This window comes from Gobius niger (assembly GCF_951799975.1).
Source record: "Gobius niger genome assembly, chromosome: 22".
Classification (NCBI taxonomy): domain Eukaryota; kingdom Metazoa; phylum Chordata; class Actinopteri; order Gobiiformes; family Gobiidae; genus Gobius; species Gobius niger.
In genome coordinates this window covers 12,884,011-12,901,840 of record NC_136873.1, presented here as the reverse complement: position 1 = coordinate 12,901,840, position 17,830 = coordinate 12,884,011, and the positions used below count along the sequence as shown (strand labels likewise).

Here is a 17,830-nt window from a genome sequence, read left to right as displayed (position 1 = left end):
CTATGAAAAGATAAAATGACAGAAAACTTGCAATATATTTTTTTCTCACATTTATGCCAGTGATCGACAGCAAAAGTTTCAAATTGATATCTGTAAATATACATTTTTTCCCTATTCACCTGCAGTGTCTCGCCTTAAGACCCAGCGGACTCGTGCAGGACTAAACCGGACTGTGGCGGCAGGGGGTTTCAAACGTCTTCAAGAGCCACGTGATAAAGTGTTCGACCTTGTACCAGATCAAGATCAACTCAGGACTAGGGTTGCTCCGGTACCAGCTTTTCCCAACCACCCGATACCGATACTTGGGTTCAGAATAGTCGCCGATATCAGTGTAAAGTGTTACCCCTGATTGGTTATTGTTTGTTGGGGGAAGTGACTGAAACTTTGCCAAAATAAATGTCTAAAAGAGTGAAACAGGGGGCAGGAGCTTTTTTTTTAATCTCTTGCATAAGTTACCGTGCCTTCTCCCCGATCGCCTCCCGGGTTTGCGGAGCCTTCCTGAGCCATTGCGACGGCTCAACTTTCCATTCAAGTCCTCATTTTTTTCAACCATGTGTTAACCTTTGCGGGGAGGTTTGGGAGGCCAGCTGCTGCAGAGGAATATTTAAGGTTCATCCATGCGTCGCTTAAGGATGAAAACAGGAGCTCCTGACCTCTGCCTGACCCCTCTGTACCGGGACGACACACTTCATGAGACGGGACCTCCCCGTTGTGCTCACACAACTGCAGACAGACTTTGTAGTAATGTTATTTCCTCAAGGGAGACGTTAATAAGACCAGTTTATTTAAGCTCTTAACTCCCGCCTGAACCGAGAGCATTTTCTCTGGTTTAGCTTTACCCAAATCCTGTAGATCAGTGTAACGCCTCATTTGAAAGCTAAGATCTACAAAACTCATCTGAATGGATCTTTTTCCTCACGTCATCAGATTTTTTTCCATCTTTTTTTGGGGCGTATTCAACTCATTTTGTAGCTTTTTTGTCATATTTTTGTCACATTTTTTGTAATTTTTTTTCTCTTTTTTTGTCATTTTATTTGTCATTTTTTGTCAAATTTTTGTCACATTTTTTGGGTCATTTTTTTCCTTTTTTTGCCATTTTTCTCACATTTTTCTCACATTTTTCTCACATCTTTTGTCATTTTATGCCACATTTTTATAATTTTTTCCATCATTTTTTGGGGGTGTTTTCAACTAATTTTTGTAACTTTTTGTAAATTTTTGTGTCAAATAGTAAATTTTTTGTCACTTTTTGTCACATGTTTATCATTTTTTCATAATTTTTTGTCCATTTTTTGTCTTTTTTTCTGTCATTTTTCGTAAAAATGTTTGTCCTTTTTTTGTCAATATTATTGTGACATTTTTGCCGCTTTTTCATAATTTTTTCGTTTTTTTTAAAAAAATGTTTCGTCATTTTTTTGGGTCACTTTCTGTCATTTTTTTGTCCTTTTGTCAATTTTTTTTTCTTTTTTTCGTCAATTTTTGTGACATTTTTGCCACTTTTTTGTCAATTTTTTATCACATTTTTGTCATTTTTTTGTCAATTTTTGAGACATTTTTTGCCACTTTTTCTTCATTTTTTTGCCAATTTTTTGTCAAATTTTTTGTCCATTTTTTTTAAACATTTTTGTGACATTTTTGTCATTTTTTCGTCAATTTTTGTGACATTTTTTGCCACTTTTTTCTTCATTTCTTGGTCAATTTTTTGTCAGTTTTTTGTCCATTTTTGTCAAATTTTTTCGTCCATTTTTGTGACATTTTTGACACTTTTTCTTCATTTTTTTGTCAATTTTTTGTCACATTTTTGTCATTTTTTTTGTCAATTTTTGGGACATTTTTTGCCACTTTTCCTTCATTTTTTGGTCATTTTTTGGTCATTTTTTTGTCGCTGTCGCTATTTTCTCACCGTTTTTCCAGAAGCTTTTGGATTGGGGTAAAGCCAAACTAGAATAAATGTGCTCGGTTCCGGTGGGAGTTAAGGGGTTAACTTACAACTCTGTAGTTTTATATTAAATACTGTATATCCCTAATATAAATCCTCTCAGCTGCATTTCTTGTTGAGCAGGTTGATATCTGGACGTGAGACTATGCGGGAAAGGGAAAAGGACCTTGTGTGACTGAGATTTCCTTCCCTGTCCTGTCCTCAAATGATCTGTATATAAAGTTAAAGCCAAAGGAATTCACAACATCCTCAACAGGCGTCACAAAACAGCACCGCCGTGTGGTTTGAAACAGTCATTACCACAGAGGCAGAGCTGCAGGACATAAACTCATCAGATATTTCCAAATGTGTAAAATAAAGTCCTGTAGGGTCATTTTGCATCGCTTTCTCTCAAAAACAGGTTTCCACTGCTGACGGAGCCTCTCCCCAGGAAATCTACAAAACCAGTGATCCTGGAGCGTTGTAGAGACCACTGTGATGGAAAGTAAAGGCCCCATGCTGACCACTCATACAGCCTCTGGGTCACTACGAGGTCAAATACACACAAATATCACCTTTTTCCCACATAAAAAGTTGCATAATGGACCTTTAAAGCAGTACTAAGTAACTTGTTTACTTTAAAGAGGGGGTATTGTGCTTTTTTCAGTCCCATAGCACCAGTCTATATCCCACTACAATGATGACAAACCTTCTGTTGGTCTGTAAATGCAGTAAATTAGAAAAACTGCCTTGTATAAAATGTCTCTCTCAAAATGGCTGTAGTGAATGTCTTGAAATAGGCCTCTGTCTCTTTAAGAACCTCTGAGCCTTTCCGACACGCCCCCTCCACACGCTGTCTGTGGCATCAGTGGGGAGGGGGTTCTGCTGAGGAGCAGTGGTTGGTTACTCGGCTGGTGACGAAAGCTCGGAGGCGTCTCCGGGAGGTGGGGGCGTTCCTAGGAGGACTCAGGCAAACCTGTCCCTAAAATGGCCGCCATCAGAGTTTTTACCGATTACTCAGAAATACGTGAATGTGCCAAGGCAACACTTCAGCCATGTTTTTAATGAGGGAATGACAGAATAACATGATGTAAAGCATATTTTGTCATATTTTGTCATTTTTTGGTCTTTTTTTGTCAATTTTTTTTTGTCATTTTTTGTTATTTTTTGCCACATTTTTTGTCACATTTTTGTCACATTTTTGTCATTTTTTGTCATTTTTTTGTCATTTTTTTGTCTTTTTTGTCACATTTTTGTCACATTTTTTGTCATTTGTCATTTTTTGTCACATTTTTGTCACATTTTTTGTCATTTTTTTGTCATTTTTTTGTCATTTTTTGGTCACATTTTAGTAATTTTTTGTCACATTTTTGTCACATTTTTGTCACATTTTTTGTCACATTTTTATCACATTTGTTGTATTTTTTTTGTAATTTTTTGGTCATTTTTTTTCTTCTTTTTGTCATTTTTTCCACATTTTTTGTCATTTTTTTGGTCATTTTTTGTCACTTTTTTCCCACATTTTTTGGATCATTTTTTTGTCATTTTTTTCTTTTTTTTCTCACTTTTTTGTCACATCTTCGTCATTGTTTTCCGGTCTGAGCTCATTCTACACACTAGGACATGGCCTGAACATGTAGGGGGAGGAAAACACTTCATTTTAACATTTTTAATCTCTGTATAGTCCCTTTAAGTAAGAACATGTGGCCTTTGACCTTTCTCCTGTATTGTACTTCCATGGGTCTAAAGCTCTATGTTAAAGAATCCCTGTTCTACACAACTATGGGAACATTGTCTCACTCAGACTGCTGTGCGTCCTGAAAAGTGGAAGGATTTACACAGTGAATAACAACAATAATACTGACCTACACTTCGCTTTACAAGCTTGACGAGCTTCTCAAAGCGACACGCTGTAGTCATTATTCACTCCACAGCCCTGGGATCGACTGACGGAGGCGAAGCTGCTCATCTGCACCATCGAACCAAAGGCACGTAGTGGGTGGTGTCAAACCTGGGGGGGAAAAAAACATAGAAAAGATTATATTGTGAAGCGCATTGAGAATATGTCAAAAATGTGCAAAGCAGTAATCAGTAAAAGGCGCCTACATCGCTACATATTGTTCCTTGTTGTTGTTTTGTTTACATTGATTGTATGTGAAATGAAATGTTTTATCAAATTGAGTTGGGGGTAGGCGCTCATAAGTTTGGGCCTCCTCCTTTTGAGCAAAATGTATGATCAAATAAATAAATAAAATAAACTATGCATCATGGGATTTGCAGCAATAACAAACTATGGGAGATAAGATCTGGAGTGCTGGAGTTGTCGTTCACATCGAAACACAGCAAGGCCGCGATGAAAAAGCAACAAAAAGTGACAAAAATATGGCCAAAACACGACATAAAAGTGACAATGAAACGACAAAAACGCAAATAAAAGGGACAAAAACGAGGGCGGAAAAAAACGGACGGAAACGTGACAAAATCGTAAATAAAAGCGACAAAAGAGCGACACAAACAAGACTGGGAAAAAAAAAAAACGTGACAAAAAACGCAATGAAAAAAAGTGCCGAACAAGCGACAAAAAGTGACAAAAACGCGACAAAAGAGCAACAAAAAGCGTGCTGGAAAGGCAACAAACAATGGACAAAAATAAGGCGAAAAAAAGTGATAATAAAATGAAATAAAAACGTGACAAAAACGCAAATAAAAGCGACAAAAGAGCGACACAAACGACACTGACAAAAAAAAAAAACGTGACCAAAATGCAATGAAAAAAAGTACTGGAGTTGTCGTTCACATTGAAACACAGCAAGGCCGGATATATGAAGGGGCTCACAGGGGCTCAGCCCAGGGGCCCGGCAGGTTGAAGGTTCCCTCTAGTTCCCTCTTTCTTTGCAGAGTCCCACACATTTATCAGATGATTTTATTTAATCCGAGAGAATAAACCGGGACTAAACCAGGACTAAACCAGGACTAAACCAGGACTAAACCAGGACTAAGCGAGGACTAAACCAGGACAAAACCAGGACTAAACCAGGACAAAACCAGGACTAAACCAGGACTAAACCAGGACTAAACCAGGACTAAGCGAGGACTAAACCAGGACTAAACCAGGACAAAACCAGGACTAAACCAGGACTAAGCGAGGACAAAACCAGGACTAAACCAGGACTAAGCGAGGACTAAACCAGGACTAAACCAGGACAAAACCAGGACTAAACCAGGACTAAACCAGGACTAAACCAGGACTAGACCAGGACTAAACAAGGTCTGAGCTTTTTCATTGAGTTGACTGTGTTTTCTGTTAAAATGCACCAAAATGCACCATTAAAATCTTTGTGGGAGGACCCCCCCCTTTTAAACATGTCCCCCCACCAGTCTGGCAGTAGCAAAGGTTCTTCCGGGAGGGCCACAGAGCTAAAATTGGGGTCATGATGTTAAACAGTTGTGTTTTTTTTTTTTTTTTTTTAACTAGTACCATGTTTAATAAGACAGACAGACAGTATATGTACAGATGCTGCTAAGGCGCAATATAAATAAATATTGATTGATTATGGGGGGCCCTGAAAAAACTTTAGCCCCAGGGCCCATTCTACTTAAATCCGGCCCTGTTTGAGTTGTATTTATGAGTGTTTTATGAGTAAGATGTATTTATGTGACTCAACAGCTAGTGGAGTTGTTCCTTGGCTTCTTCCTCCACTTTTTAATATTGTTTTCAGCTAATGTTAGTCAGTGGAAAACAAACATGGCGTATCTCCATGGTAACAGGGAATTTTCCAGAAGTCAACTTTTTTGTTTAACCTCTTAACACCCACCTTAGCAGAGCACATTTTCTCTTCCTGATCAAATATGTGTTACTGTCGCCTCTTTGCAGCCCCGTAGCAAACAGTGACATCATGCCTTTCTATTGTATTTCCACCAGGCGGCGACATACACTGGAAAAACACCCACCTGTTACTCCTTCAGTCGTTGCATTTTTAACAATTTATTATGACCCTTAAAGTAATATGAATGTTATTAGTTAGTGCAGAGTACAAGTAGTAACACTTTAATCTGTCAAACGAAATTAATAAGACGGATGGATAAGTCAAATTACCTGCAAAACTCGATGCACGAGGATAAATGTTACAAAGCACTATATGATTAGCGATAAACCTCTTACCGAGCGCATTTTCTCCAGTTTGGCTTTACCCAAATCCAAAAGTAAAAAAGAAAAAAAAAAAAAAAAAGTGACGAAAACGAATGAAAACGTAACAAAACGTGACGAAAATACAATGAAAAAAAAAGCGATGAAAAAGCAACAAAATGTGACAAAAATATAGCGAAAGCATGACAAAAACGTGACAATAAAATGACATTAAAACGTGACAAAAACGCAAATAAAAGGGACAAAAACGAGGGTGGAAAAAAAAAACTGACGAAAACGTGACAAAAAACGCGATAAAAAAAAGTGCCGAACAAGCAAAAAAACAAAAACAAAAAAGTGACAAAAACGTGACAAAAGAGCAACAAAAAACGTGCTGGAAAAGCAACAAAAAAGTGACAATAAAATGACCTAAAAACGTGACAAAAACGCAAATAAAAGCGACTAAAGAGCGACACAAACGCAAACGAGACTGGAAAAAAAAACGTGACCAAAACGCAATGAAAAAAAGCGATGAAAAAGCAACAAAAAGTGACAAAAATATGGCGAAAACATGACAAAAACGTGACAAAAGCGACTAAAGAGCGTTAAAAAACGTGCTGGAAAAGCAACAAAAAAGTGACAAAAATGTGGCGAAAACGCGACACAAAAGCGACAATAAAATGACATAAAAACGTGACAAAAACGCAAAACGAAATGAAGGATGAAAAAAAGAAAAAAAAAAAAAAAAAATATATATATATATATATATATATCCTCAATGAAAAAAAGTGAACAAGCAAAAAAAAGCCACAAAAAGTGACAAAACCGCGGCGAAAACACGACAAAAAAGTGACAATAAAATGACGTAAAAAGTGACAAAAACTCAAATAAAAAAAGAGCGACAAAAGTGAGACTGAAAAAAAAAAAAAACGTGACAAAAACGGATGAAAAAGCAACAAAACGTGACAAAAACGTGACAAAAGCGACTACAGAGCGACAAAAAATGTGCTGGAAAAGCAACAAAAAAGTGACAAAAATGTGGGGAAAGCGCGACAAAGACACTTCAAAAATGTGACACGAAAAAAAAAAGTTACGACCACTTAGGCTATAGGGCTTAGCTTTCAAATGAAGCCTAAGACCGTTACTCTCCAGTCAAGAAGCTTTTAGATTTGGGTAAAGCCGAACTGGAGAGAATGTGCTCGGTTCAGACGGGGGTTAAGAGGTTAACCGTTAGATCGACGCCGTTGTTGGTAGTTGTAGTTCTCCGCACATTTCCCCTCCCTTTGTAAACATAGGAAGGCGTGCCGCTCTAAGCCTACATTTCCCAGAATCCCTCACGCCGCGCCCGCCCCCCTCCGCTCCGCCCGCCTTCTCTTCTCCGGGCCGCGAGGAAGTCTCAAGATGGCTGCCGAGGCTGGAAGTCTGCTCCCTTCTGCAACATGAAGCCGTGAGAGCGCGAGACCGCGAGGGAGGCACCATCGGGCTTTTGTTTTTATTTTCTTTTAGTTACTTTTTCTTTTTCTTTTCTCGAACACCCATCTCATTCCGCGTCGCGTCGGGGGCCCCGGACTTCATCCTCGGGAGTGACGCGTCAAATCACGCCGGGACCTGCCTCAGCTAAAGCGGCTAAAAGCTCGCAGCCGTTAACACACGTTAGTCCGGCTCCAGCCCCGCCAACTGCCACCGCCCGCTCGTGCTCTGACACACGCCGGGGCAACAGGCTGCTGTCGTGTAGAAAACAACCGAGGGGGGAGGGAAGCGAAAAGCGGAATCCATGCGGAGCGTTTCGGGAGTCCGATAAAAAAAAGAAAAAAAAAAGAGAAAAGAACGGGCTCAAACATCATGTCCGCGGAGTGGCCGTGCAGCCTGTGGCTCCTTCACTAATGCGCAGTATCCCTCCATCATCTTTTTCCTCTACCACCCCGTTACTCCGCACTTCACTTGCATCGAGTATCCGCTGTTAGCTTGCCTTAGCTATCGGGTTTTAAGGGCGAATTATGGGCAAACGCAAACCGAACTTTTTCTGCTTGTAGGTGGCGACGTTGGCCTTGCCTGGCATTTCACCAAAAAAAAAAAAAAAAAGATGGACACTACACTCGACCAAAACTGAGACCGGGTTTTTGTATTTTTCTGAACTAGCTTCGGTTCAACGCTCGCGCCGTAGCACTTGTTACAGGCTCGGAACAGTCAGCACTACAGAGACACGGAGTTAGCTCGCCTCCAGCGCACAGCTAGCCTCGGTCTCGCCCCGACACACGCACCAAACACGGCGTACAGGACGTATTCAGAGCCCGCTCCCGGACAGACGCACCGCCTCAGCAACACCGTCATGGGAGTGCAGGGCTTCCAGGAGTATCTGGAGAAGCGCTGCCCGGGCGCCGCTGTCCCCGTGGACCTGCTGAAGCTGGCCCGGACAGCGGCCCGCCAGCCCCCACACCACCATCCCCATCATCACCCTCATCACCCCGGGCCCGTGCCTCCCCCACCCCCGACCCGGATCCTCATGGACGCGGACTCGGGCCTGCAGCGGCTGTACGGGGGGTACCAGACGGACTGGGTGTGCGGCGGGGAGTGGAACGCCATGCTGGGGTACCTGGCCGCGCTGTCGCAGGCCTGTCTGTACCAGGGCGGCCTGGAGCTGGTGGTGGTGTTTAACGGGACCCTGGGGAAGGAGCGCTGGCCCGAGTGGGCGCGGCGAGTGCAGGGCCAGCGGCAGACCGCGCAGCTCATCGTGAACCACGTCGGCAGCAAGGCCACCCCGCCTCCCCGAGCCTGGTTCCTGCCCCCGGCCTGCCTCAGCCACTGTGTGCGCCTCGCCATGTTCCGCTTCAGAGTGCGGGTGAGCGTCTTATCTGTGTCTGTGGTCATTTCCCCCCCAAAACATGCCCCTCTGTGCACGAGTGTTCAGCACGTTACGTCATGGGCAGGTTGACTCTTTGCGTGTCTAATGCAATCAGTTCAGGTGACTGTGAGGTTAATTATTATGGCATCACATCCTGCAACAGAGTAGTATTGAGCAGCTGCATAAGGCGACTTCTGTTGGATATCCTAAAGTCTTCAGGAGAGGCTGATTTAACCCCTTAACTCCCACCTGAACCGAGCACATTGTATCCAGTTTGGCTTTACCCCAGTCCAAAAGCTTCTGGAAAAAAGCAACAAAACTGAGACGAAAACAATGATGGAAATGTGACAAAAAAGCGAGAAAACATTGACAAAAAAGTGATGGAAAATTGATGAAAAAGTGGCAAAAATGTGACAAAAAAAATGTGATAAAAATTTGACAAAAAATGACAAAAATGTGACAATAAAATCATAAAAATTTGATTAAAAAAATACAAAAATTTGACATGTTATAAAAAAAATGGACGAAAAATGTGACAAAAAAAATGACAAAAAAATGACAAATGTGACAAAAAATGATAAAAAATGGACAGAAAAAATGACAAAAATCTGACAAAAAAAATAAAAAAAATTGACAAAAAATGACCAAAATGTGACAAATGATATAAAAAATGGACGAAAAAATGGCAAAGATGTGACAAAAAAATTACAAAAATGTGCCCAAAATGTGACAAAAAATGCTAAAAATTTGATTAAAAAAAAATTGACAAATGACAAAAATATTATAAAAAATTGACGAATAAATGACAAAAATGTGACAAAAAAATGATAAAAAATTGACAGAAAAAATATAAAAAATGAACAAAAAATGACCAAAATGTGACAAAAATGATATAAAAAATGGACGAAAAAATAACAAAAATGTGCCAAAAAAATGTCAAAAATGTAACAAAGAATGACAAAAAAAATGACAAAAATGTGACACAAAATTGACAAAAAAATACAAAAATGTGAGAAAAAAATGACCAAAATGTGACAAAGAATGACAAAAAAGTTACAAAAATGAGTTGAACACCCAACAAAAAAAATGATGGAAAAAACATCTGATGACGTGAGGAAAAAGATCCTCTCGGTTCAGGCGGGAGTTAAGCGGTTAAACATTCAATGTACAGCGTGACCCAGTGTAGCCTGTAGATTGCATAACATGAACCCACTGAACCGTAGTCTCTGATGCGTTTCCATGGCTGTAGCATAACAATCTGTGCCTTTCTGCTCCACACGTTCCCCATCGGTCTGAACAGTGAGAACCGGAGTTCATCTTTTATGTGCGTGACTCACAGATGCCGAGGTTGCCATATCTTGACATATTGCATGATTTATTTTTGTTACGAGATGAGCAGATTTGTGAGAGAAATCCCACCCACGTCACAGCGCGCGGTGCAGTTACTCCGTCCCTCCGTCTCTTCCCACGAGGGCTCGTTTCCCTGCTCTCGCTCGTCCGCGTTGGTAAAAAACTACTGCGTTTAACCTCTTAACCCCCGCCTGAACCAAGCGGATTTTCCCCAGTTTGGCTGAACTCACATCTCAAAGCTTCTTGACAAAAAGTTGTGACATAATAGTGATGAAAATGCAACAGGAAGCAGCCAAAGAATAACTTGTCACAATAAAAGAGATGGAAAAGTGAGAAAATTTGAACAAAAACATGCCCCTCTTCAGGAGAGACTGATTTAACCCCTTAACTCCCACCTGAACCGAGCACATTTTCTCCAGTTTGGCTTTACCCCAGTCCAAAAGCTTCTGGAAAAAAGGTGTGGAAATAGCAACAAAACTGAGACGAAAACAATGATGGAAATGTGACAAAAAAGCGAGAAAACATTGACAAAATGTATGAAAAAGTAGCAAAAATGTGACAAAAAAATGTGAAAAAAATTTGATAAAATTTGACAAAAAAATGACAAAAATGTGCCAAAAAAATGATAAAAATTTGATTAAAAAAATACAAAAAATGTGACAAAAATGTTATACAAAATTGCCAAAAAAATGACACAAATGTGACCAAAAATGATCAAAAATTGACAGAAAAAATGACAAAAACGTGACATGTGGACATGAATTAACTTATGTTCAGCTCCATCAGAGCAGCATAAACACTGACTGTAGAACACGGGGGCCGGTGCTTAAAAAGTAAAATGAAATTAAAGATTTAAACTGCTTGAGTAGAACATATTTGCGAGTAAATGAGTATCCTGTTAAAGCAGTGGTTCTCAACCCGGGGGTCGCGAGACAAATTTGGGGGGGGGGGTCGCCAGTTCATTTAGATAAAATATACATATTTTCATTAGCATATAATCAAATGTTTTATTGTAGCTTGCGTTTGCTACTTTACCAGAGTGCCATTATTTGATCATAGTTTGATGAATTTCATTTCAGCCATTTGTTTTTTTCTTTGTTTTTTAAGAATTATGAAGGCTAATGTTCCTATTTTTCACGGTAAAACCCGGGCAGGGGGGTCACGAACCCCTTTAGCTGTTATAATGGGGGTCGTGGCGCCAAAAGGTTGAGAACCACTGTGTTAAAGGGACTATACTGGGTTTAAAAATGTTAAAATAATGTGTTTTCTTTCCCCTACATGTTCCAGCCATGTCCTTATGTAGAATGAGCTCAGACCTGTTCACCACAACTGCCTCTGAAATCCTGCACTGTCACTCAGAAAAGTGTTCGGGTCCGAAGTGCCGTCATGCACGAGCTTAATATAGAAACTGCAGTTACATGTAAGACCTGAGGTGGCAGTAGTGAGTATAAAAAACAAAACAAAGAAGAAATCTCACTGAATCTTCCCTATAGGCTTAAGACTGGGATTTTGAAGTCACAATTATATCGTTATCGTGATTTCTTTATATTGTGCTATAGATTTTCGGCCCTATAGGCTCAGGCTGTAACTTTTTAGATTTGGGTAAAAGTGAAGGCGGGGTTTAAGAAGTTCACGTCCTCAAACCTTCCTCAGAGACCTCCATGTTTGTTCCGCAGAGCCTTGAGGTCGAAGGTGTTTTGTTCAGTGGAAATAATCTTCTTTAATCTGCCTTTAGTTTGATATTTTTGCTGCTGTTTCATTTCTGGGAGTCGACTGATAGTTTCCAAGGCTAATACTGGTTTCCAACACTTCTTGTGATACTTTGGAGATATACTGCGTGTCCATGATACCAACAGTACTGCCGGTGTTTTGTGGCTGGTGTGTATCTGTTTCCACATCTGAACTTTTCCTTCCTTTTCCTCCTCCTGCTCGGTCAGATACTCTGTTACTGTTTGGTCATGTTTACTTGGAGGCTTTGGAAAACGAGAGGGCATCATTATGTCAGTTCCCAGTCGTCTACAAATTTGAATAACCCTGCGTGAACTGAGGACATTTTATCCAAATCTAAAAGCAAAAAAAGTGGCAAAAGGATGACAAATATGTGCTAGAAAAGCAACAAAAACGTGTGTTAACCCCTTAACTCCCACCTGAACCGAGCACATTTTCTCCAGTTTGGCTTTACCCCATGTATGAAATGTGTCCAAATGTTTGAAAAAGTGGCAAAAATGTCACAAGAAATTGACAAAAAATTGACAAAAATGTGACAAAATATGACAAAAAAACAAAACAAAAATGTGACAAAAATGTGATACAAATTTGACAAAAAAACGACAAATGTGATAAAAAATGGACAGAAATGTGACCAAAAAAATTACAAAAATGTGATAAAAATGGACAAAAAAATGACAAAAATGTGATTAAAATTTGACAAAAATGTGATAAAAATGGACGAAAAAATTATGACAAAAAAAATGACAAATGTGATAAAAATGGATGAAAAAATGAGAAATGTGACAAAATGTGACAAAAAAAATTACAAAGATGTGACTAAAAAAATGACAATGTGATAATAAATGGACAAAAAAATGACAAAAATGTGACAAAAATTACAAAAATGTGATTAAAATTTGACCAAAAAAAATACAAACATTTGACAAAAAATGACATTTACAAAAATTATTTGAATACCCAACAAAAAAATGATGGAAAAAAATCTGACGTGAGGAAAAAGATCCTCTCGGTTCAGCGGGAGTTAAGAGGTTAATTGTCTTGGAGAGTAAATACTACGCTGACAGAAAAGACAAAGAGACAGAGGGATATTGTTCATCCAGTTACACAATGGAGATCATTTTTTTCACTCAAACTTGTCTGTAAATACTGTTTAAGTGGTGCTAGCCCGCAGTTAGCTTTGCCCATTAGCCTGTTAGCTTCTTCTTCGTGATTCCATTAGTGTGTATTGGTGACTCCGGCCCAGTGGCAGCGAAGTTGCAATTGTGGTTTTCTGGCCAGAGACACCAGGGGGAGATGAAAGACCCCCAATCATCCCATTAACATTTGTATTACCCCACCTCAGCCATGTTTAATCCTAAAGCAGTAGGTCTCCAGCCAAAGGGCCTTCAGGACAATTTACGGACATTTTCCAGAAACTTTCAATGGGATCTTTAGCTTGAAAATTTGTTGGGAAAAAACAGTCAAATTAAATGGTTAGAAAACAGTGATATTTATGCAATTGTTGACGTAATATAAAAAAGAATGCCAAAAAAAGAACAAACAAAAGACGTTTAGATGACTTCTGTAGGTCTTAGCTTTCAAATGAGGGGTTACACTGGCCCAAAGGCTGTACGCTCCAGTCGAGAAGCTTTTAGATTTGGGTAAAGCTGAAATGGAGTTAAGAGGTTAATAAAGTACTGCTTCTTTAACATTTCTATCCTCAAACCTTCCCCAGAGACTTCCATGTTTGTTTCACAGCCTGACATTGTGGTAGTTTGTAAAAGTAATCTTTTTGTCTGCCTTTAGTTTGATATTTTGGTGCAGTGTTATTTCTGGAGGTTGGCTCGACTGTTTTCAAGGCTAATACTGGTTTCCAACACTTCGTGTGTTCTGCACCGAGGGCCGACACAGAGCAGACAATGATAGTCTGTCAGGGGCGGACTGGCCATGTGTCCATTCTGGAAGAGCACAGAAGGGCCACTGGCTCTGGGGCCCCCCGCTCTTTTTGCTGATGATGCCAATAAAAATAATAATAAAAAGCCGAACTGGGGAAAATGCACTCGTTAATGTTAAGGCGGGTGGTAAGAGGACCTCTTAACTCCCGCCTGAACCGAGAGGATCTTTTTCCTCACGTCATCAGATTTTTTTTCTATCATTTTTTTGTTGGGTATTCAACTCATTTTTGTAACTTTTTGGTCATTTTTTGGTCACTTTTCATAAATTTATTGTCAAATTTTTCTCACATTTTGTCAAATTTTTTTGTCACATTTTTGTAATTTTTTTGTCAAATTTGGTCAAATTTTTGTAATTTTTTTAATCACATTTTTGTCATTTTTTGGTCACTGTTTTCATTGCTTAATTTTTGTCATTTTTTTGTCACATTTTGTCAAATTTTTGTCATTTTTTCTTACATTTTTTGTCAATTTCTTGTAACATTTTTGTGACATTTTTGCCACTTTTTCATCAATTTTTCCTCACTTTTTTGTCACATTTCCATCATTGTTTTCGTCTCAGTTTTGTTGCTATTTTCTCACCTTTTTCCCAGAAGCTTTTGGACTGGGGTAAAGCCAAACTGGAGAAAATGTGCTCTGTTCAGGTGGGAGTTAAGAGGTTAAAATATGTATTTGTGGAAGTGCACAATTACGCTCATTTGGGCCAGGCTGGTCAGAGTCCAGGGCTGTTTTTCAGTCCCTGTCCGCCCCTGTAGTCTGTTATAGCAATATAATATTGTAATGCTGCTGTAGTACGATGATGAATATCCTGTAAGTAAGATAGAAACAAACATGGGTTGAGTCTATTCATTTCCAAAAGCTCTTTGTATCAGCCACAAATGAAAACCCTCTTCTCTTTAAACCCTGGTGTTAGACACGAAAAAGATGATTTAACTTTATCTGTTAAGAGGCAACTTTCAGTCGCATTAATTCCCTATTTTTCACACACTGTGGTTCAAAGATGAAAAAAGAATGATCTGATTTTTGGACATCGGCTCCTTGAGTGTGCGATGCTGTTTTTTGATTTATATTTGATTCCCTGTTTATTCCTATATATTCTGATGGAAAGTTCCCCATGTTGAAAATTCCTGGAGTTTTGCAACCCTAGCCGTGAGTGAAGTCCAGCACATAATGGAGCGTCCATCTCCTCTTAAGTAGTGTAGGTTACTCCCCTCCGGACGCTGTGGAGAAAGCCCCGGATAAGAACCAGGGCTGGTTGTATTCCCGAGGCTGTAGGAGGATAAACTCCATTATGCAGCTCCAGACTCGGCTCCAGAACCTGTTATTGCTGAGCTGAACAATGGCTGACGGACATTGTTTAGAGCCAGGCTGTTCAATCAGGCTGAGCTGACATAATACGACTATTTACGGTTGTCTTTTGTGTCACGCGGACGCCAGCTGTAAATGATGCATTCAAGGCAACTGGTAAATTGAAAATTACGAGAAAGTCTGTCCTCCGAGCGCTCAGACGAATAAACTTTGTAAACAAATGACTAACGCTGTAACAGCAGCTGTCACAATAATCACGGGCATCTTCGCTCGGCCTGATCCGTCAATACTTGGATGGGAGGCTTAGACCAAAGTAATATTTTTGACGACTAATGCCAAAAATACTATAGGAGAAATGTAGTTTTTGGAAGAAATCTCCAAAACCAAAATTGACAATTGTTTTTCCTCCTCAGTGTTTAATCGTGATCGGATTCACAAACCTGTGATATTATTTTTATTGGACAGCATCACGGTCATGTTTTTGCATATTGTCACCACTTTTTGAGGGTTTTCTGAGAGAATATTTGGACATTAGTTCATATGAGCCAACAGAGGAGATAATTAACTTTGTGACAGTTTTTGTTTCATGTGGATTCCTCCAGTAATGACTGATAAATGAGCCAAAAAACAAAGACATAAAAATATACATTTTTTCAGTTACCACCGTTGCCATAGTTACCGTCAGTCGCTCCACCTCCATGTTAAACTATGGGCTCTTTAGAATGTTGTGATGTCACGTGAACGCTTCCTACTGACTGGAGAAAAGGGGCGGAGCACAATTCATGGCGGCTACAATAGTGGCTTACCACCACCTGGACGGGGCCTTTCTGTGTGGAGTTTGCATGTTCCCCCCGCGTCTGTGTAGGTTTCCTCCGGGTACTCCGGCTTCCCCTACCACTAGAAAACATGTACAATAGGTCCCCCTATGGGGCCTGGACTCCTCTGAAAAGGAAATTCTTAATCTCAGTGGGACTATCCTGGTTAAATAAAGGTCAATACAAAAAAAAAACACACAAATAGTTTTGTTATCTGGACGTGTCAATATAAATAAGAATGGGAATATAAATGCGCTGGTCGTCGTCTGCTCATGATTTAACTCTGAACTCTGCTTTGACTGGATCAGGACTAGGGCTGCAACTAACGATTATTTTGTAATCGAATAATCTGTTGATTATTCTTTACGATTAATCGCTTGGCTGTGAATGGCGCAGGAATTTTTTTGTTGTCACATATAGCATAAGTGGTGTCGCCAACTTTAGCTAAAGATTTAACTAAGAGCCTCCAACAAACATTCACTTTAAGTGGATGTTTGTTGGAGGCTCTTGGAGCTAATTCTGCTTCTGATTGGATGAGACACAGACAGATATTCATGAAATTTACAATATACAAAACACTACAGACCCTAACTTTAAAAACAAATTAGCTTTTCATCAAAAATGCTACATTTTTATGTCATTTTGTCTCTATTTGAGTCTGTGTGAACCAGAAAACGATGAATCAATTACTAAAACAGTTTAATCGATTAGTCGTTTCAGCCCTAATCAGGACAATAATAAAGTTGAGTCAGTGAATCTTCACTATCTGAGCCTGATGAATCCCGGCAGTGTCATCTTGGAATAAGCCGGTGCCATCAGGGAAGAGAGAGTCTATGTCTTCACAGTAAACTGCTCTGACTCATCAGGATTATAACTGAATGCTCTGTTTCCTCTCCTGCCGCAGGTTGTGCAGACGCTGGAGGACCACCACCAGGAGGTGCTGTCCCTGTACCGGGACTTCGGGTTCGCGGGGCTGATCGCGCAGGACTCGGAGTTTGCTCTGTGCAACGTCCCGGCGTATTTCTCGTCTCACGCCCTCAAACTGAGCTGGAACGGCAAAAACCTGACCACACACCAGTACCTGCTGTCCGAGGCGGCCCGGCAGCTCGGACTCAAGACACAACACCTGCCCTGCTTCGCTGCTCTGCTAGGTACCACCCGGACCGCCGCTGTGTCACTGTGTTTGCACTGTGTACTATATACAAGAGATCAGGAATGCACCGATACCACTTTATCTAAAACCAACACCAGTACTTTGATTCAAGTACTTACCGATACGAGTACAAGGCACTTTCTTCAACAGACTTTTTCCACTGCAGATGGTTTGTAATTAATTAATTAACTCATTTACATTTCCTTGAGTAAAGTAGGCGACGCTTTTAAGAGAAGTTATATCAGAATTTAACAGACGCCATTTTATTTTGCATTCAATCTTATTAATCTTTATTGCTCTGTCCATCACAGACAGAACAGCTCATGTCCTAAAGCTCCTCAATGCTTGTGCTTTATTCATTTATCTATTTTTATTTAACAATAGTATTGAGATGTTACTCATTACTGCAGATAAATGGTCTCTTTTCGTCTTTACTTCAGCTCCGTGTGGATTTTCTCGTGTGTTTATAGTAGCTTATCCAGTAGCTTCAGCATTTTGATTGACATTTACAGCTCATTTTGGCTCAATATAAACATGCTGTATCTCTTTCGTTGGATTTTCTGAGGACTTTTTAGTCTCTGGGTTAGTTTTTCAGATGGATAAGCACCTGGGCATAAGAAGGTGTAAGAATCGCCAGAACTGTTAGCTGTGAGTTA

The 17,830-nt window shown here is 39.9% G+C and overlaps 1 protein-coding gene across 1 annotated transcript in view; it reads left to right on the top strand.

The window, feature by feature from the left end:
* Positions 1-8,016: 8,016 nt before the first annotated feature.
* Positions 8,017-17,830, top strand: part of fam120c (family with sequence similarity 120 member C) — a 31,753-nt gene continuing 21,939 nt past the window's right edge. Inside the window, exons 1-2 of the mRNA XM_079580855.1 lie at positions 8,017-8,883; positions 16,926-17,172. Coding sequence (XP_079436981.1) covers positions 8,374-8,883; positions 16,926-17,172 — 757 coding nt within the window. The 5' untranslated portion in view covers positions 8,017-8,373. The remainder of the gene's footprint in view (positions 8,884-16,925; positions 17,173-17,830) is intronic.